The sequence below is a fragment of the Esox lucius genome, chromosome 17, assembly GCF_011004845.1.
Source record: "Esox lucius isolate fEsoLuc1 chromosome 17, fEsoLuc1.pri, whole genome shotgun sequence".
Taxonomy (NCBI): Eukaryota; Metazoa; Chordata; class Actinopteri; order Esociformes; family Esocidae; genus Esox; species Esox lucius.
The window spans coordinates 7,550,946-7,572,981 of NC_047585.1; the positions used below are offsets into that span (position 1 = coordinate 7,550,946).

General features: G+C 39.1%; 1 protein-coding gene across 1 annotated transcript in view; it reads left to right on the plus strand.

The window, feature by feature from the left end:
* Window positions 1-266: 266 nt before the first annotated feature.
* Window positions 267-22,036, plus strand: part of ddx19 (DEAD/H (Asp-Glu-Ala-Asp/His) box polypeptide 19 (DBP5 homolog, yeast)) — a 42,579-nt gene continuing 20,809 nt past the window's right edge. The window contains exons 1-8 of the mRNA XM_010904718.4: window positions 267-710; window positions 3,860-3,899; window positions 4,003-4,104; window positions 4,422-4,557; window positions 8,927-9,019; window positions 9,212-9,314; window positions 9,615-9,729; window positions 21,468-21,645. Coding sequence (XP_010903020.1) covers window positions 654-710; window positions 3,860-3,899; window positions 4,003-4,104; window positions 4,422-4,557; window positions 8,927-9,019; window positions 9,212-9,314; window positions 9,615-9,729; window positions 21,468-21,645 — 824 coding nt within the window. The 5' untranslated portion in view covers window positions 267-653. The remainder of the gene's footprint in view (window positions 711-3,859; window positions 3,900-4,002; window positions 4,105-4,421; window positions 4,558-8,926; window positions 9,020-9,211; window positions 9,315-9,614; window positions 9,730-21,467; window positions 21,646-22,036) is intronic.

The following is a 22,036-nucleotide window of genomic DNA, read 5'->3' on the forward strand; positions in this document are numbered from 1 at the left end:
TACTGGTCACATAATCATAAATCTGCAATCTCTTTACAGCTCCAAGTCACATCTTGCAAAAAAAAATATTTGTTTAGAAGACAATTAAGTGACAACCTATAGCCTATTTAAGAAGAGAAAGCAAAACCACCCACAAACGACCAGCTGCATGCCTTAACCATACTTTGATTAGGATTAGGATTACGATAGGTGGAGAGATATCTGAGACAGGGTGAGTTCCCTTTCATAGAAGATTACACTCCTTTTTTAAATAGTGTGTTTTTTGAGAAGCTTGGTCCGGTGACCAGCCTGCTCATTGAACTTAAAAGCAATTGTTAGGAAGAACATTTGCAAAACTGTACTGTTAATATGTTTTTATTAAGTTGGGCTTATTATTCCAGAAATAACTATAAAGTTTTTCTGGATACATTTCAAAATGCATGCCTTTTAGTAGGAACTGCTTTCCCTTCTCATAAATCCAGCCGGACCTTTTTACCGACGTACGCGTTCACTCAGGAGCAGAATTCGTCACGCCGTTCTGCCAATTAGTTTCTTTTAAGACTTTGGAAACACTTTATCGGGATTCGAATATCAGTTTTCGGGTCTGTGTTTAAACTACGCGGAATCTCGTGGTGAAATAAGATCACGAGCGTGACCGAATAACAACTGACATAATGGCAACGGACTCCTGGGCCCTGGCTGTAGACGAACAAGAAGCCGCTGCGGAATCGGTAAGCGCAAGTCGAACTGCACTTCCTCGAAATGTGTTGGTAAATGGGCCCATGCTTCTGTTTGTTAGCTGTTTAGCTGCACAGTTGTTTCCACATGCCAATCCCCTACTTAAATATTGTACACGAATTATTGTACAGTCAAGTAAATATTGCATAACCAATAAGTCTCCCGCAATCTTAAAACCACTGAAGATGACTAGTTAGCTACTTGACTAAGGACGGCTAGCTAGCTTACTTGGCTTTGTAGATCAGGGGCCATATTCACAAAACATCTTAAGGCTAAAAGTAGCTCCTAACTTGCTGATTTAGGAGTAACAAAAAAAATGGGCGGGCCAGTCCTAACTTTAGGACTCATACATTTTTGATCTAAGAGTATTTCACAAAGCGTTTTTACGCTAAAACCAGCTCGTAAATCTGGGAAAAGGTTAGGAGTAGTCAAAAGGACTCATAAGTCACTAAGACCAAGTCACAAATTATCCTAATACGGCTGATGCCGGCCATTCGCCTTGTAATCTTGTTTGTTTTGTAAGAAACATTACTTCATACTGAGCTTTTAACAAGGTATCGCCTTAATCGCGAGGGTATTATGATCATAGTAGAGCTAGTCAGGGATGCAGACACTTCACCAACAAGCAGAAACAACCCAATAACATCGGACATTAAGGTTGTGACAACTTTACGCTACTTGACCACAGGGATAATACAGCTATGCAGCGCAGACGAACTATGTATATCTCCGCCATCTGTCAGTAGAATATTACATCAAACAATAAATGACCTATCCAGAAATCATATTGTGTGACAAATCATTCGGTTGCCTCATGATGTTCGCAGAGTGAAAAGAAACAAAGCCGACTTCATGGCCATAGTTTGACCACTCTGTGTAGTTGGTGATGGGACACATAATTGCACAAATGATTGCACCATCAAAAGATTAACGTGCATGCAAGAGACTGACAATTAGCTGAACATATCTTGACTAATCAGTATATCGTCCTTGATTTCATGTTTATTCGGTGACACTTAGCTTACATCCCTTTTCAGCCAGTCATTGTGGGCATTGTATGTAATTTTGTTCGTAGAAAACGACATCATCCATAGCAATGGATTCAACCCCGCACTTTCTTTTAACTTAAGACTTCTCCCTGTTCCCTAGTAAAAGTTGGTTTTAGCAGCTTTGTGAATAGGTTTTAAGAGGAAACTCTTAGCTAGGAACTACACTGAACAAAATTAAACACTTTTGTTTTTGCCCCCATTTATCATGAGTTCAACTCAAAGATCTAAGACTTTCTGTATGTACACAAAAGGCCTATTCCTCTCACAGATTTAGACAGATTTGTGGACAATATTTGTTAGTGAGCACTTCTCCTTTGCCGAGATAATCCATCCACCTCACAGGTGTGGCATATCAAGATGCTGATTAGACAGCATGATTATTGCACAGGTGTGCCTTAGGCTGGCCACAATAAAAGGTCAATCTATGTGCAGTTTCACTGTATTGGGGGTTCCGAAAACCAGTCAGTATCTGGTGTGAGCCCCATTTGCCTCACGCAGTGCAACACATCTCCTTCACATAGAGTTGATCAGGTTGTTGATGGTGACCTGTGGAATGTTGGTCCACTACTTTTCAATATCTGTGCGAAGTTGCTGTATATTGGCAGGACCTGGAACACGCTGCCGATCCAGAACATCCCAAACATGCTCATGGGTGACATGTCTGGTGAGTATGCTGGCCATGCAAGAACTGGGATGTTTTCAGCTTCCAGGAATTGTGTACAGATCCTTGCAACATGGGGCTGTGCATTATTATGCTGCAACATGAGATGATGGTCGTGGATGAATGGCACAACAATGGACACAACAATGGACCGCTCACCCACACGATGCCATACATGCTGTCTGCCATTTGCCCTGTACAATGAAAACCGTAATTAATCCGTGAAGAGAACACCTCTCCAAAGTGCCAGACGCCATCGAATGTGAGCATTTGCCCACTGAAGTCGGTTACGACGACAAACTGCAGTCAGGTCGAGTTTGTGCAGAAATTCTTTGGTTATGCAAACCGATTGTTGCAGCAGCTGTCTGAGTGGCTGGTCTCAGACGATCTTGGAGGTGAAGATGCTGGATGGTGAGGTCCTGGGTTGGTGTGAACATTGATGCATTTGGGGAGGGAATGCTGATGCATGTGGTCCGATCCAACAGACGAGCTACTGTAGCTCAAATTACTGAAAAGCTTAATGTTGGTACTGATAGAAAGGTGTCAGAACCCATAGTGCATTGCTGTTTGTTGCCTATGGGGCTGTGTAGACCTGTCAGGGTGCCCATGCTGACCCGTCCTTTACTGAAAGTGCCTACAATGGGCACGTGAGCATCAGAACTGTACCAGGAAGCAATGGAAGAATGTGGCCTAGTCTGATGAATCACGTTTCTTAGTTACATCACATGGGTGGCCGTGTGCATGTGCGTCACTTACCTGGAGAACACATGACACCAGGATGCACTATGGGAAGGAGACAAGCCGGTGGAGGCGGTGCTTTGGGCAATGTTCTGCTGGGAAACCTTGGGTCCTGCCATTCATGTGGATGTTACTTTGACACGAACCATCTACCTAAGCATTGTTGCCGACCATGTGCATCATTTCATGGCCACGGTATTCCCTGATGGCACTGGCCTCTTTCAGCAGGATAAAGCCCCCTGCCATAAAGCAAAAATGGTTCAGGAATGTTTTGAGGAACACAACGAGTTCAAGGTGATTCCCCAGATCTCAATCCAATCGAGGATCTGTGGGATGTGTTGGACAAACAAGTCGTGGCTGATCGTTGTATACAGTGGGGAGAACAAGTATATGATACACTGCCGATTTTGCAGGTTTTCCTTCTTACAAAGCATGTAGAGGTCTGTAATTTGTATCATCGGTACACTTCAACTGTGAGAGAGGGAATCCAAAAATCCAGTAAATCACATTGTATAATTTTTTTATAATTAATTTGCATTTTTCTGCATGACAAGTATTTGATACATCAGAAAAGCAGAACCTAATATTTGGTACAGAAACCCTTGTTTGCAATTACTGATCAATTAGTAATCAATAAAGCTCTCCCTTGCTCAGAATGTTAAACAAAATTAAAGACAATGTTTTTATTTCCTAGATTGGTAGCCTGCACATCAAAGACAAGCCTGAGGAAAATGGTAAGAAAAAAGCGCTCTCTGTTATGCTGCAAATGTTGAAAATAAGTAGTCATAATTTTACGTGACATAACAAGGTGAAGAGTAATCTTTTGAACTCCCACAGGCACAGCAAGCACTGAAACAACAACCACAGCAGCAAGTTCTTCAACATGTTCAAAAGCAGAAGCAGGAGAAGGAGACAAAACAGGGGAGGAGGATGACAAAGGTGGGTACATCTAAGACAGGTGAAAAACATCCATTATAGCTTGGCCTTACAGACTACAGTTAATTTATAACAGAGCCATGTTCAGCCTGACAAGCCTGGGTCAGTTTCAGTCATCAGATTTTCATACAAATATACATTTTCAAACTGGAATATATTCATCCTACAAGTTGTAAAATCTGAAACAAATGTTAGGCAGACAGGCTCTTGCACCATTAGAAAAACTGCACATTCTTGTAAATTGTGTTTTCAGTGTACTTTAACCTTTTAACAGAAACATCCAAGCTAATATCTCAGATATATATTTTTCTGTTTCTTAGATGACAAGGCGGCCCAGTCATTGTTAAATAAGTTGATACGCAGTAACCTAGTGAACACAACCAATCAGGTGGAGGTTCTTCAGCGGGATCCTAACTCTCCTCTCTACTCTGTCAAATCATTTGAGGAGCTGCGGCTGTAAGTAATAATTTGTACACTATCCAATTATATACTGTCAAGAATGCACACTTACTGGTCTGGGTTATTAGCTACCAAATGGAAGAAAGCGTATTGAAATGGTCAGTAGACTTGATTCAATCTACCTGTAGCAAAACAATAGAAATAATTTTCAGTATTATATCCGGTTCTGAATGGAGTTTTCCCATGGTGTCTTCATGATGTAATTGCATTGGTTTAAATTGTACTGGAGAATCTGCTGAAGTTGGTCTATAATGCTGGTGTGAGTTTGCTAATTCTGCCCATTTAGAAAATGAAGAAAACCCTGTCTGGAGTGCATCTCTTTAATCAGAAAACTCTAGACATGATGGTTAGTTTGTGATTATTTTTTTTTTTTTACTTAAATGGGATCCAATCAGAGACACATTCAATTTCCATTAGAAAATAAATACATATGCAGTGTGAGCTTAGTGAGATATGCAGTGTGTGCTTATATTTATTTTATTATAATTTTGACTCACCAAACTGGGCTAAAATTGTGATTACTTTTGCCAACATCATAATAATCCTGAAATAGCTCTGGTGTAAATGACGAATCGACTTCAAAATTATGCGTGCGTTTAATTGGCCTCCGCCGTTTAAATATTAATTCACAAAATATCTGGATAAATCTAGCAATTTTGTAGGACACATCTGTTGGCTATTGAATTGTAAAGCAAGTACTCTGCCATGAGCCCCGAGTAGTTAAGGGATACAAAATCATGGGAAACTGGATTATAGAGAGGCAGGGCTTGAAAGTAACGATGTCCCATCATCCCGGGGACGATAGAAAATATGTCTGGGATGGTTCAACACATACTTTGGGACGGTTCTGGGTTGATAGACCAGAAAAATACAAAATGCATTCACCAGTGATTGCATACAAACAAGATTAAACACAAGGCTGATGAAATATTTAGCTTAAAAGGTCATTAACTATGAATAACTAAGTCACATTCCAAACACTGCAATACATTCATTGGGAAAATGGCGCTGCATTGAGAGAACATTACTCTCAAATGCACATTTGATGTGAGCGATTTTTGTAATGTGACAGATGGATATATTGACTATAGCTTATGGGGAAAAATTTGAGGGAGGGTATAACTATATGATTCTGCCTTACTGCCTTTGGACTGTACAATAAAAATTTTGTAAATCACATAGGAAAGAAATGCATGTTTCAATGGTAAATCAGGAAGTCTTCAAAATAATCAGCTTTTTTCTTTCTATGGTTGCATTTTAGTTATAAGAAAGCTAAAATAGGCTGTGTCAAACGTTCAGGTTTGAAACAATAAATGCCACTGGTATACCTTTATTTACAAAGCTATATTGGGTTTATTGCCTGTATATTTATGTTAGTTTATCTGTAAAAAATGTGGTGAGTACTGTCTCCGCTCACAGGATGTTATTTTACCCACTGTGCCAACGGTCAGAAAATTTTTGGGAAACGTGCCTTCATGTACTCTGCTCCATCAACTTGGAACACCTTTCAAGATCTTGTCTCTTTTAGCATTTTTAAATCATTGATGATGGACTTGGAATCGGATTCCCTTACTTGTCAATGTTTTTAATTATGTTCTGTCAACATCTGCAGAATAATGGTGTAATTGTCTTGTGGTTGTATTGATTATACTTGTTGTTTTGTATTCTCAAACATTTTATGTTACGACCTACGGCTGCCTGTTCTTGGCCAGGACACTCTTGGAAAAGAGAGATTTTTAAACTCAATGAGCCTATCCTGGTTTAATAATTCTTATAATTTAATGGGTTTAATAATAATACTTTATTTATTTAAACTAAGCCTATTACTGGCTAATAAGCTGTTAAAATGGCCAGTGACAAAAGACATACATTTCTTAGATGCTATTTGTGGTGGGGGTAAACGTAATAAGAAACGTTAGTCAGTTTAACACAGTGCAGTGTCTAGCTAAATATTCTAACTTGGGTGATGCATGACAAAATGATGTAATATTGAGACGCTATACCGACACTGGGCAAACTTATAGCACTGTGGTGTAGTGGTTAAGGACACAGCCACTCACGTGGGAGCCCTGGGTTTGAATCCAGTGAATGCAACAACATTTTTTTCTACTTGCAATTCAGCTTTGTAGTTTGGGACGCATGCTTTCTATTAATTTAATTGGACAATGCTAATACTGCTTATTACAGACTGGGTCAGGGCTAAATCATGGATTGTTTTGAAAAATGTCTCTGTGCTTTCTGGAACTATTATGGGTAAATGGACTTTCACCCAAATACAGTTATGCTCAAAAGTTTGCATACCCTTGGAGAATTGGTAATATATGTACCATTTGCAAAGAAAACATGAGTGAGCAAACATGTCTTTTATTTCTTATGGGATTCACGTTCAACTATAGGTCATAACAGAATGACAATCATAAAACAAAACATGGGAACAAAAAAAACTAACCGACCCCTGTTCAGAAGTCTGCATACCCTTTGTTAATACTTAATACTGTGTATTGCCCCCTGTATTTCAACAATGACAGTCTTTTGTAATAGTTGTCTATGAGGCCCCGAATTCTTGCAGGTAGTAAAGCTGCCCATTCATCTTGGCAAAATGCCTCCAGGTCACACAGTCTTTGGTCGTCTTGAATGAACCGCAAGTTTGACCTCTTTTATGCATGATCAGTCATATTTTTTAAATCAATGGCACAATTTCTGCCAGGGTATGCAAATGTACAGCACAACTGTATGAATCTGGGTCAGACTCTCCCTTTGACACTAGGACCGCCAAATGCCTATGCCAAAAGGCGTTTGTAATAAAAATAAAACGGCCATTTTGGAAGCTGCACACTCCTCTTCCATCACCTTTCCTAAAAAGGCATATATTACATTGTTCTGTTGTCAGAATACTGCATATACTGATAAACAGAAAACTATTTAAAGACTGTTTACCTGTTATTTTTCTTACCCCTTTTACGGACTTTTTCCGCCAACAGCCCACGGCCCAAATGGTACCCAGGCGCTAATCACCCCTCACTGAATGCATGCCGTCAATGGATGAATGCTCAATACTCCCAGATGAATGATCTGAGCCTTGGTTGAATTTGAATAAACTTACAAATGTAATCAATATTTCCATGACCGTTGAAAAATTTAATTATGCTATTTTTGAAACTTAATACAAATGATGTAGGCTGCTTATCAAATGTCCGTTTTTCAATAGGAGATATATCTCATCTATTTGTGTAGGCTAATTCATCAAATGTAAATAAAACATTTAAATCTACATGTGTTATACTAAATAAATATTCAAGAAACTAAATACCAAGGATATTGTTTTCCAGTCACCAATTAATAATTCCACAAAGGTATTACACTTTCCAGATTTATATTAGGAGAGAAAGAGAAACTAAATCGCACACATCATATCGTCTCTTTTTGAATTTTCTCTGCTCATTTTACTGAAGATTAAAATTCTCTAAATTTATTAGGCTAAATAATTATTCACAAAACGAAATACCAACGATATTCTTTACCATTATAGCTATGCATTGACGTTGAAATCAACTTGATAGCCCCACTATAACCCCCTGGGAGAGGCCTGCAAAGATGCAACATTCACAGCCTATTCATTTTAAACTCCTTGGTTTTTTTGATAACTTGTTCATGTCACATAGAGAAGATTCATGTCACTTATAGATTGGCTGTGTGTGATTGAAAATACTATAGCCTGTGTTCTTAGAAATAATCGTTCTTTGTATTCTTTAATCGTTTTTCCCCGGTGTAAGGCCTTCAATACGAACACATTATTGTATTCTTCAAATTCATTAACAACAACCAGTGGATTAGATGGTTACTTGTAAATCTGTATAACCCTTTAGTGTCTCTGTTGATTATCCAGACATTGTGTCTCCTCAGGAGTTGAGAATGATAAGGTGGGGGACAGCCTGCCCTTTGGGTAAATGTTACACAAGACAGATGGGCAACAACTTAGCACACCCCTCTTTGTATGTGATTTATACTGTTGAATGAGCTATATTGAGTTAGAGACTCCTCAGACAATTATGTTTGTAAGTGGTTGACGCGTCTCTCTTATTTGCAAATAACATTCTGTGTGACTCTCAATAATGTGGTTGCTCTAAAAATGTGACCACTAGTGAAGGTTATTCTAGTCGAAGAAAATTGGCCTACGTAATTCTTCCTATTTACTGTTAAGTTGGTATTAGATTGCCTCTGTTTGCCAAGCAACACTGAGAAATTACTACTGATCTCTGCCAAATCAACTAGTTGGGTCATTGAGCTGGGCCATGTGTTGGGCCTTGTTTTCTGCACAATCTCTGGTTGGTGTTACCTAGACTTAATACTGTCTTCTTTCCCATAGTAAACCTCAGCTACTTCAGGGAGTGTACGCCATGGGTTTCAACCGCCCCTCCAAAATCCAAGAGAATGCTTTACCCATGATGCTTGCAGAACCGTGAGTTTAGAGTTTTAATTTAAAACCTAAGAGCCAGACTCTCTCTGTATTAATATTTTTAACTCTTCTATTCTCCCAAAACCAGTTTAAATGTCTGGCTATTAAAATGTTTTGCCAAAACAATCATCAAGCTCTCTCTTTCCTTTTGCCTTCTCTTTTCATCCATCTGTCCTGTGCTTTCGTGGCTGCCAGTCCACAGAACCTAATAGCCCAATCTCAGTCAGGAACCGGGAAGACTGCTGCCTTCGTCCTGGCCATGCTCAGTCACGTTGACCCCAACAACAAGTTTCCTCAGGTGAGTTTGAAACCTGACCTGTGCCGGTCTTTGACATATTTAATAGGGAAACGTGGAAAAGTATATTTTTATATTTTACCTGTTCCGGGTAGTACCTTAACCTTTTCTGCTTAATGAATAATTAATTCTGTTATAATAATAATTGCTATATAATAATAAATATAATAATTATAATAAAACTAGATTGCCTTTTAGGAGGGCACTATGTCTAAACGTGGGAGTAGTGACTCATTTTGGTTATCAGCAGATGAAATGTTCCATAGCCTCTTTTTAATAGCTCGTTCCTTTCTCTCTGCCCAGTGTTTGTGTGTATCTCCTACCTATGAGCTGGCCTTACAGACAGGGAAGGTCATTGAACAGATGGGGAAGTACTACTCGGAGGTCAAACTTGTCTACGCCATTAGAGGAAACAAATGTGAGTCTCCTACTTTGTCCTTAGGTGTAAAGCCAATGTGATAATTTTGATGCGGACCATACCTACCACAAGTTGTCGTTGCTTATTCACTAATAATTTTGACCTAGAAAGCCATACTAGAAGTTTGAAGTAAAATATTTACTATGAATATGGATGATTATGGATGTAATTCCAGTTTTTGCCAGACAGCGTATGCGGTTAAATAGCGTAGTAGTTAGAGATGCAGACTTCCATGCGGGCGACTGATGTTCGATCCGCACCTCCAACTGAACACGGTATGCAATAGGATTTGTTCATGATAGACAAAAACGTCGCTGGCTACAAGCTTTAATAGCTACATTATAATAAGCCTAAAGTAAAACTACAGTGGATATAAAAGTCAACACACCCTACCAGGTTTTTGTGATGTTAAAGAATGAGACAAAGAGAAATCGTGTCAGAAGCTTTTCCACTTTTCATGTGACCTATAATGTGAACAATTCAATTGAAAAACAAACTGAAATCTTTGAGGGGGAAAAATAAAAACGTTACAATAATCTGGGTGTGCACACCCTCTTATAACTGGGAATGTGGCTATGTTCCGAATTAACCAATCACTTTCAAACTCATGTTAAATAGAAGTCATCATTTAAAGTGACTCTGATTAATCACAAATGTAAACTGTTCAGGTAGGATTTTCATGACATTTCCTTAATTGCATCTCAGAGCAAAAGCCATGGTCCGCAGGGAGCTTCCAAAGCATCAGAAGGATCTCATTGTTGAAAGATATCAGTCAGGAGACGTGTACAAAATAATTTCCAAAGCATTAGATAAACCATGGAACACAGTGAAGACAGTCATAATCAAGTGGCGAAAATATGGCACAACACAGACATTACCAAGAACAGAATGTCCCTCCAAAATTTATGAAAAGACGAGAAAACTGGGAGGGAGGCTTCCAAGAGGCCTGCAGCAACATTAAAGGAAATGCAGGAATTTCTGGCAAGTTCTGGCTGTGTGTTACATGTGACAACAATCTCCCTTATTCTTCATATGAATGGGCTGTGAGGTAGGGTGGCAAGACGGAAGCCTTTTCTTACAAAGAAAAACATCCATGCCTGGCTGAAGTTTGCAAAAACAAACATTATGTCCCTCAAAAGCATGTGGGAAAATGTGTTATGGCCTGATGAAACCAACGGTGACCTTTTTGGCCATAATTCTAAAAGCTATGTTTGTCGCAGAAACAACATTGCACATCACCCAAAGAACACCACACCCACAGTGAAGCATGGTGCTGGCAGCATCATTCTTTGGGGCTGTTTTTCTGCAGCTGGAACCGGGCCTTATACAGGGTGGAGGGAATTATGTACAGTTCCAAACACCAGGCAATTTTGGCTCAAAACCTTCAGGCGTCCGTTATGAAGGTGAAGAGGAAGTTCTCCTTTCAGCACGACAAGGACCCAAAGCACACATCCAAATCCATTAAAGCATGGCTTCACCTGAAGAAGATATATGTTTTGGAATGGCCCATCCAGAGCCCAGACCTGAATCCAATTGAACATCTGTGGGGTGATCTGAGGAGGGCTGTGCACAGGAGATGTCCTGGCAATCTGACAGATTTGGAGCGCTTTTGCAAAGAAGAGGGGGCAAATATTATCACATCAAGACTAATAGACTTCTACCCAAAAAGACTGAGTGCTGTAATAAAATCAAAAGGTGCTTCAACAAAGTATTCGTTTAAGGGTGTGCACACTTATGCAGCCAGGTTATTGTTTTTTATTTTTCCCCCTCAAAGATATCAGTTTTTCAATTGAATTGTTCCCGTAATACGTCACATTAAAGGTGGAACAAGTTCTGACATGATTTATCTTTGTCTCATTCTTTTATATCACAAAAACCTGTCATTTTAACAGGGGTGTGTAGACTTTTTATAACCACTGTACCTGTTTTTGGTTTGGATTTTAGCTAATGTAGGGAACTAGTTTTAAGAACCGTGGAGTTTCGACTATTTGTTTTAAAAATGTAGAACACATGTATAGCTTAGTGGCATAGTGGTTAAAGACACAGCCTGTCTCACAGGAGACCCTGGTTCAAATCCAGCGAGGGCAACAACATTGAGTTATTCTAATCGCAGGCCGGCCTAGCTAGGCATTTTTTTGTTAACTTAGAAACTCTGTATGGTTTATTTTTATTTGTGCTTATGATTGGCTATGTGCAATGATCTGTGAGCGAAGGCATTATAATCAAGCCAGTCAGAAGCCTGTTTGCGACCAACGTGCCTAAGACATGTGCATCTACTGCGGATGTGCACTATTAACATTGATAGCTATGTGGAATGGAAATATTACTTTCTGTTCCACACACTGAACAAAAAGACTATATGGCTGAAATTTCAAAAGGCTATATCGTTGTTTAAAAAGGGCAACTTGAAGTGCCTTCATATCACACTCATGGGAAATTCACAGACTCTTATCCACCCTAGTGGACTATAAACAAAAAGAACTGATAGGCCTTCTAAAAGCACAGCAGGCACTCTACCCACTTCTAAAAACAAGACCACTACAGTGGCACCTTGGCTGAGCACATGGTGAGTTGTTCAAAGAGACTGTGACTGTCATTACTGTAACGTCTGTCTTCTGACCTTTCTATTAACAGACTTAAATGGATAGTTCATCCAAAAATCCTTCAGGCACTTAGTAATTTTTTTAAATAATCCATTATTCAGTTCTGTCTCAGTCAGTAATTAACATTGTACAAAATACTATGTACCCCTATCGCAAAACTGCATTGCAAGCGGAAAACTATTCTAAAACACTCCAGACTGAGAAAAGTGGTGTTGTTTACCTCAAAGAACATGAAGATGTTGTATTAGGCAAAATAGTTTACATTTTCGCAATATAATTCTCATTTCAAATAAACTGGTATTTCCGTTTTGTTCACAACTGTATCAATCCAAATTTTCGTTCGGGAAGAGTAAGTGTATTAACTTTCAGTAAATTCCCATATTTCCAAAAATGAACTCACTGCTTCGGCTGAGATTTCTGGGTAACCTGGGAACTTCACCAGAATTTCTTTGCGAAGCTACCCACAAGGCATTGGCTTAGCAAAAAGGAATGCACGGTTCCCACGGGAATCTAGCTACATTTTTGATAGTAAGATTTTTGTTATGTTATTGTTACAATAATTTCTGTAGTGGGTGCAAAATCTTTGTTTTACTGCATAATTGGATTACTTCAGACCAATGTGTTTGTTTGTGTAGGTAAGATGAATTAATCAGTCAAAGTACATGCAAAAAAAAAAGGATAAAATGTTTCCAAAATGTCAACTTGAAGCAGAGCATGCTGGGAACATTTTCAAGACTGTCTAAGTCTGTAAAACATAAACGTTGTAAAAGCTATTGGGAACATTTATCTAACTTTGAGTTACACTTAGTAGAAACATTTGAGTAAGATATGCGTTAGGGTTTACAGTGTGCTATTTTAAGACAATAAAGGTTTTCAATTCAAAATTCCAATTGTTAGTCTCAGATCGGTCAGTCGAACTATACAATACATTGTTCTGATCATGCCTCTGACTCAGCCCAATTTCTTAACTGCGTATTATTGTGATCCTAGCAACGCCTCTGTTCCTAACATTACAGCTCCTAACATAACAACAGGTTTAATTTTAAAGCAAAATGTTTCCAGTGTCTTCATTGTGGTTTCCAGTTGCGTCTTCATCACTGTAATTGTGTTTTTGTAAAGAAATACTAATAGCCTACACTCAAATCTATACTATTTCTTTAAACACTTGAATTATCTGAATTTATTAATTTAATATATTTATTTTCTTAATTAATAATATAATAAACAACTATTTGCTTAGAACATGGTTTTGAAGGAGAGTATTGTAGAAGAATGCATCTTATGGCAATTCGCTAATTGACTTTAAAACCGGCAATAGGCTACTGTGTACTCCTAATTGGACAGACTACCTTTCAATTTCACTTCCTGTTTTTTTCATTCTACAACACCGAATAAAGCTTAAAAATGAGTTAGGTTGTTGAGGATTATATACTTTTTAGGACTGTTTTTTCTCTGTTGACTTGGGCAAACTATAAAACCAAAAATATGATACTGTATTTTGTGCTTCAACACCTAAACTATACATTTTCCTTTATTATTTCAACATATAACCAAATACAGGATTTACACTAGTCTGGAACCGCCAGGACTGTCAGAACCGCAGTCTCTGTGTGGTTTAGCTTCGTTAGCATTCAATAGTCTAAAAAAAGAATGAATGACAGGATTTGTTTGTCTTGAATGTCAAATGAATTTGAGGAATACAATAATGTGTTGGTATTTCAGGTCTTATGATAGGAATATGAAAAAAACTGACTTCAAAGAACACACCCTATAGCATTTTTATTAGGCTCTAAAACAAATAAAAATATACCACAAGTAAATTCTTCAGAATAAATCCAATAGTCAACGTATTTCGATGATGTTCACAGGAGGTGCTAAGGGGGTGATACCATTATGCATGGAGGAGCTGACATGAATGGCTTCAATGAGCGCTGATGCAACTGTTGCTACTTCTATAGGAGAAAACAATTAAATGAGATTTCACAATCTCAAACATCTGGGCCTAATACTGAAGACACTCATAGACAAATTAAGCACCATTGACAGAAAATGTGATTAAACGGTTTGCCTGTTTGCCTGCACTCCAATTGACCCCTATATAATCTATCCCATTAAAGATTGTTTTATATCTCAGGAATTATGTAACACACAGTGTGGAATTCATTTAGGCTTTAAGACAAATTGGCCAATACAATTCTTCAAATAAATAACTGTCTTCCGTTTTGCTACTCTGTTTTCCTACAACACTTGAATGATTAAACAGCGTAATAGCATATGGAGTGTACAGACTGTACTTTGCGTCGAAAGGAGCCAGTTGAGGTGGTTCGGGCATCTGGTAAGGATGCCCCCTGGACGTCTCCCTAGGGAGGTGTTCCAGGCACGTCCAGCTGGGAGGATACCTCGGGGTAGGCCCAGGACTAGGTGGAGAGATTATATTTCGACACTGGCCTGGGAACGCCTCGGGATCCCCCAGTCAGAGCTGGCAAATGTGGCTCGGGAAAGGGAAGTTTGGGGTCCCCTGCTGGAGCTGCTGCCCCCGAGACCCGATACGGATAAGCGGATGAAGATGAGATGGAGACTGTACATAAAGTAGAGAGATCAACAACAACAAATAACTTAATTGCATAAGTCTAGGGCTATAACTTGTATTTGTAAAATGATTTATTAAATATGAGAACAAAATATAAAGCGTTTCAGATACACATGGCCTATCGGCTGCCGAGTGCTTAGCACTTTTTGCATTTTTAGGGAACTTAAATGCTTGGCATTTAACCAACTAATGCAATGCACAAACACTGAAAGGCTAAAGATAGTAACGCAATTATATAGCCAGTTGTTTTCCAAGTTGTTTTATTAATAGAAGGACAATGCACCTGTTTTTGTGTTTCACAGCAAATTCATTTATTTTCTGGGTATCCAAGGCTTTTGGAGTTAATGGCCAGCAAGGAATTAGCGGTTCCGTGCATCTCCCATACTGTTTGTTAGTAATGTGTTCAAGTGCTTGATGTGATCAATTGTAGAGTTCACTGAATCATCATTTTATTCAGCATTGTGGGAAACCAGACTTGGGGTTTCCTGAGAATTTGTTCACTGTGCCATCTGTGCTTAGGTGGGTGCAAAAATGTAAACAGCAAAACTATGTCTTCCATTAAAAAGAATATGTTCTTTTTAATTGTTTTTGTCAACTGTTTCATCACATCTTAAACTGCTTACAAATTTCAGCTGGCCCACCACAATTGTTTATAGAAATGTATGGAGGTAAACATTTTTTAATGAAATTCAAAGTGTATTACAGACCAGACGTCATGTAATATCCAAGTGATCAGTCCTTTTTTCTCTTTAGTATAAGGCAAGAAAGCTAGCGACAACTTTTAGTAGACACTTCAGAGAAGACTATGATCTGTCATTTGTAATACAAATAAAAGCAAATATAATTTAATTCTTCAAAAGAATGAGATGGCCGATAATTGGGGATGGTGGCCGATAATAGGGGGCTGTATTTTTTAGCTACGCCACTAACCAACTACCTGAAAATATTAATATTTCCCCATAAATTTCCAAAATGATCATTAATGACATGCTAGCCAACATTTCTATGTCCCTAATAATCATCATAAACATTGATGTCTTGATTAAATGAGTATTCGGTAAGATGTTTTTCAAAATTGCTGTTGGGTGTGTTGATAATAGGGGGTTGTAATCAATAAAATGTATTTATGAAGCCCTTTTTACATCAGCAGTTGTCACACAGTGCTTTTACAAAACACCCGGCCTTAAACCCCAAGGAGCAAACCACAGTAGTGTTGAATTTCAGTGGCTAGGAAAACTCCCTAAGAAGGCTGAAATTTAGGAAGAAACCTAGAGAGAGGACCCTTGCTCAGAGGGGTGACCAGTCCTCTTCTGTCTGTGCCAGGTGAACATATTCAGAGTACAAATTGTAATAATTAATAAATACATGTGGGCTGAGTCCAGAGTCTATTTAAACTTAGTCCAGATCGGAAGCATGACCAGACGGACAGGGACAACACAGGGGAGGTGTCAGCACAGTGGCAGCTGGAATCGTCAGGTATCGTCTTGATCTGCAACACAATCAGGAGGACTTTGGACAGGGACAACAATGAGTCTTTCAAGCCTAGTACTCCTCAGGTGTGGGACAGGACCTCATGTCCTCCTAAGTTTAAAACGACAGGCGACAGGGAAAATGATGATCTACTAGGATTTATAGTGGAGGAGAACTGACCCTACTCCCCCAGCACAATAATATAGCCGCGTAAGACCTTGGGGCTGAGACAGAGGGGTCCGGTGACATTGTGGCCCTATCTGGGGGAGGCCCCCGGACAAATAAAGGACTTGTATGTATACCAACTAAATATTTACTAAATTAAACAATGCCGTTTTTACTTATATTCAAAACAGAATTGAAACGCGAACCAGAATGTAAATCACTAGATAATGAATAATAGCATATTACACATTACATGAAATTTTATTTAACTGTTTGGGTTTTATTGGGTGCAAAGTTTAATTACAGTAATTACGATTTAATGTAATTACAGTAACATTTATTCATTTAAATTCATGTGATGAACACTCCAGTTTATGAATCCAAAAATTGGCCATCAATTCTAAGCTAGCTAGCTCGTTAAGTTAATTAATATTGAATAAATAACTGACATCCTGGTTGTTTATAACACTAGCTACGTATTTGCTAAAATATTTTGGCAACCATTTAAACTTATCGATGGCCAGGTGAAGTTGGTGACCAAAACATTGCAGTCTTGTCCAGCTGTTCAGCTCCATGGCTTTTACCCTGTTTGATGCGTTGTCAGTTGTGAGACATACAAGTCATTCTTCTTTCAGTCCCCATAACTCTAAGGCTTCCCTCAGCCCCTGGCAAGCAACTCTCCTGTATGGTTCTCCGGGAAAAAAGCTGTTTGTAAACATCTGTTCTTCAGCTTCTAGGCATCACTTATAAAGTGTACAGTTAGGCTAATGTAAGCCTTTTTATGTTTGGCTTGACCGTATGTCTGTTGTCCTGGCAAAGTGTCATGTTTTGAATCTCTATTTTCACTCTCACGGTGTTCAGTGTACTTATTTGGCAAGACTGTCCCTCAAAAGTATTTTCAGCTTGGCAGTATATACCTGGGATTCAAAGTTTTTACCATGGTTTTTAAATTCCTCTTTCTATACTGTCTGAATGCGGACCATGTCCTTGGCGATGTGTGCTGTTATTGAATCCGTAAGGTCCCACCATCTTTTGCTTTTCGCATAAGGGCATCCACTTGAAAATGACGCAACCATTGTGCTTTGGTTCAAACAATGTCGTTTTAGACCTGGCACCGGTGGATGTTTTCCGCTTCTTTATACTTTCACCATATTTGACCACATGGTAGCTTTTTAGATGGCTCTAGAGGTTACTCGTGTTTCCCCCTTTTATAACCACAGTCTGCTTGCATATCTTGCTAAATGTGTTTTTTTGTTTTGTGTCTGTTGTCTTAAAACCAAGCCATACTATCGATGTTGCACCTTTTTAAATCAAATGTGTTTATAAAGCCCTTTTTACATCAGCAGTTGTCACAAAGTGCTTTTACAGAACATAAATATAAATCTATTTGATTTTAACCACAAATTCTTCACTTGGGGTAATTTAAGTATCTTCAAAAACTCTATTACTTGGATCCTCCATTGTTTTTCTTTCACCTCTAACATATTTCTTGATGTTCATTTCCCTTGTGTGTTTGTTTGAGTCAACACGCAGTGCATGTGTTTGGTAGGGATGCCTTTAATTCCAAAATGAGAATTCTCAGTCGTTGTAGCTTGCGAAATTACACTAATTTGTAAATACATAAATGTAATACATTTAACATAGAAAACACAATGGCAGTACACACATGATGACCAGTATATCGTTTTTTTTATTATACCGCCCAGCCTTAGAAGCACAAACATCTTAAACTCATCTCAAAATAGATTGATAGAGCCAGACAGCTGGCAAGGTACTAAGTGCTCTTTGTGTCCAAAATATTCAATGTAATTACCTCTAGAGGTTATTGGGTTTTTAAATTTTTTCTCAGATTGGGCATCCTGAATCTTCAGGCTCCCAATGAATGTAATGTCATGTGTGGCTCATGAATGGGTTTAATACTGTACATGCTGTTCATCTCACCTCAAAAGCAGAATTACACACTATGCGCCTAATGCTGTGTCTTGTGTAGACTTTACATATTTGTTCCCACATCTATATTTAATGTACTGTTGTAAAGCACCGAGTGACATCTTTTATAATTGTCTTTTGTGGATGGTTGTTCATCTGTCTTAAGTGAATACAGTACATTTGTTTAAATGGTATGTTTCGAGTTTTTATTACACAATACTTTTTCTGACCTTTTGAGTCTCGCCTCAAATAACCCATATCAGAAAAAAATTACTAAAACTAACACTGAAACTAATGAAAACTAAACTAAAACTAAGGATTTAAAATAAAAACGAAACTAGCAAACCTGCTTTAAAAACAAATTAAAAACAAAATAAAAATATTATATTAAAATAACTAATGATAAATGCAAAACTATAATAACACTGGTCCCCAGCCAAGTGCAAATCACTCTTAATGGACGATAACCCATGATACAGGATCATGCTCCCTGGGATTGAATGCAAATTAACTTAACAATGAGAGAAGTGTAATGTTGATGATCATTGTTGATCACATGCAGCAGGACAAAATCCGTTTTACCTCTAAACTTCCATTTTTATTAGGAGAGAAACACAATCTTAAACATTGTCTCAATAAGCCTATCGATTATTTTATAGAACCATGAAGATGATCCAGCTTCCTATGTAATTCATCCAAAGTGTCACTGAAGGCAACCCCCCCCCCCCCAGATGAGACTACTTTGCCACACAGTTTTCCTAGATTTGTTGTGATGCTGTTAGTTGTCCTAACCACTGTCTTACTGTTTTTTTATATTAGGCCTACATTACATTGTGACATATCCCTGGAACCCAAAATATTCCCAATCTACAGATGTTTATTTTTCAGCACCAAATCATCCCTAGTCTCTGTCTCATTGTCCACTGGGTTCATTTTCTTAATCGATCCTCTTCTCCCTAACAGCAAACCCTACTCTGCAGTATTCCTTTGCAGGGTGCTCTGCGCCGGGTCTTCAATGTTTCCGACTGGTTAGGATTTACTGTTCAGAGTCCCTGCACAGCTAATTTTGTTTCCCTGACTTGCGCGTGCTGCGTGACAGTTGGGAGATGATAGAATCAAACACAGCAACATGGCAATCCATGAATAGGATAGTTGACAATATTCTGCTGATATGAATTTTATATAATGGCCATTTAAAAAGACACACAGGCTTAGATTGAAAAGACGTAAACATTTCAATAACCGCAGTTTCAGGCGAGTGTTGATGCTCTCACAGATGTTTTACATTTGTATTTGTCCAATGCCGCATGGCACTGTAATGTGCTGTAGTGTACCGCAGTATAATGAGGTATGCCCCTATGCAGACCACCCCTTTGGAGCTGGAATTAGATGAGCGACATCTGTATTAAAACAAGCTGTCATTAGAATTCATGCATTAGCTTCAACTGATAGCTCTTCCATGGCGGAACGCCACGGTAAATTGAACCCAACAGAATCACTGCTACAGACCTATCGTCTTCACCTCTGTGGTTATGAAGTCATTTGAGCGCCTTGTGCTGTTCCACCTCAAGACCCTCACCGGCCCAGTACTAGACCCCCTGCCTACAGAGCAAGGTTGTTGACAAAGTGGTCAACATGGCTCTTCACTTCATCCTCCAGCATCTGGACTCCCTTGGGACCACCAGAATCCTGTTTGTGGACAGTTCTCGTGGCCTCAAGGCTGTGTCCTGTCCCTCCTGCTCTTCACCCTGTACACCAATTGCTGCAACTCAAGTCACTACTCTGTCAAGCTCCTGTAGTTTGCGGATGACACCACCCTCATCAGTCTCATTTATGTTGGAGACGAGTCCGCTTACAGGTGAGAGATTGGCCATCTGGTGTCTTGGTGCAGTCAGAACAACTCTAAAGACAATGGAAATGGTAGTGGACTTCAGGAGGAGGACTGCTGCCCCTCCACCCATCGCCCTGGGTGGCGCCCTAGTCAACTCTGTTGGGTCCTTTTGCTTTATGGGTACCACAGTCGCCCAGGACCTCAAGTGGTAGCTCAATATAACCTCTCTTACATTAGAGGAGAGCACAGCAGCCTGCCAAAGACTATGATGGTGCATTTCTACATTACCATCATAGTATATCCTGACCTCCATCACCGTCTGGTACGCTGCAGCCACTGCCAAGGACATGGGCAGGCTGTTTTGCATCATCCGCTCTGCAGCCAGGGTGATTGGCTGCAATCTGTCTGTACACAACCTAGACACCTCCAGGACCGGAGCTGAGTGGCAATCATTGAAGCTAATCCGTCTCACCCTGGAAATTGACTATTCAGAGCTCTAAAATGAACGCAAAACCTCTCACCACAAGAACAGTTTCTTTCCTCCAGCAGCAGGCTTCATGAACATGCCCCCAGAACAAAACTGACTATAGCCCGCTCCCCACATAGACAGGCAACTCTCAACTGGGCAAATTTATAACCCCTTCCCACATGCGCACACAACCCTCAACTGGACAGATCCTGCCCCTTACATATTTCAGTCCACTGTTTTTATTTTTCTAATTCCTTTTGTATAAATTGTTGCGCCAACAGGCCAGAACAAATTCCTTGTTTGTTTTGTAAAAAACTGCTATTATTGTGTTTGTGTGTTTTGAGCTTTTTATTGATAATAGGACATTCTGGTGTGTATGTTAAGGTGTCATTATTGGTGCTTAAAAACAGGATGTTGATCACTTTGAGTGAAAAAAAATTATTGGCCTTTAATGGTTTGGTGACCTCTTAACTAATTAACTAATCATTTTCAGTAATTGGCTATTATTTCTCCATTGTTGGTACAGTAAAAAAATTGCATCAGCACTATTGAGAGTAAATAACATTTACGTAATTTTGCGAACACTTATCCCGTGCATGTCACAGTAGTAAGTATACATTGTCACACTGGCCCCCTGTGTGGACAAACCCACAACCCTGTCTTCCTTCCCTTCACCCCCAGTGCAGAGAGGTACTCAGCTCCAGGAACAGATAGTAATTGGGACGCCAGGCACCATGCTGGACTGGTGTTTGAAGTTCAAGTTCATCGACCCCAAGAAGATCAAAGTTTTTGTCTTGGACGAGGCTGACGTCATGATTGCCACACAGGGACACCAGGACCAGAGCCTACGCATTCAGAGGTGTGTACTAGGGGTGTGTTGCACTCCTATCTGTAATCGTAAATAAAATGTGCGTTAGTATGGTATCACTCCGAGCCCATCTCAGAGTGCTGGCTAGATTTATTGCAGACTGGATAATTTGTCTGCACCTTATATTTCTCTCCTATTGCACTGTTTTTTTTTTTATTTCCTGTGATTTATTTACAGGTATACAGAGAAATGTAGGTCTCTAACAGGTCCCTGTATTGCAACAATAAAATCACGTACAAAATAGAAATAAAGCACACATTAATAAAAACAATCACAATTGACAAGAGAATTTCAAAGAATTCTCTAATGTCTTATAGGCATTAAAACATTTAATTTAAAGTTACTTGGAAGGGCTTTTAGTGAGAGTGGGTCAAAATTGTCA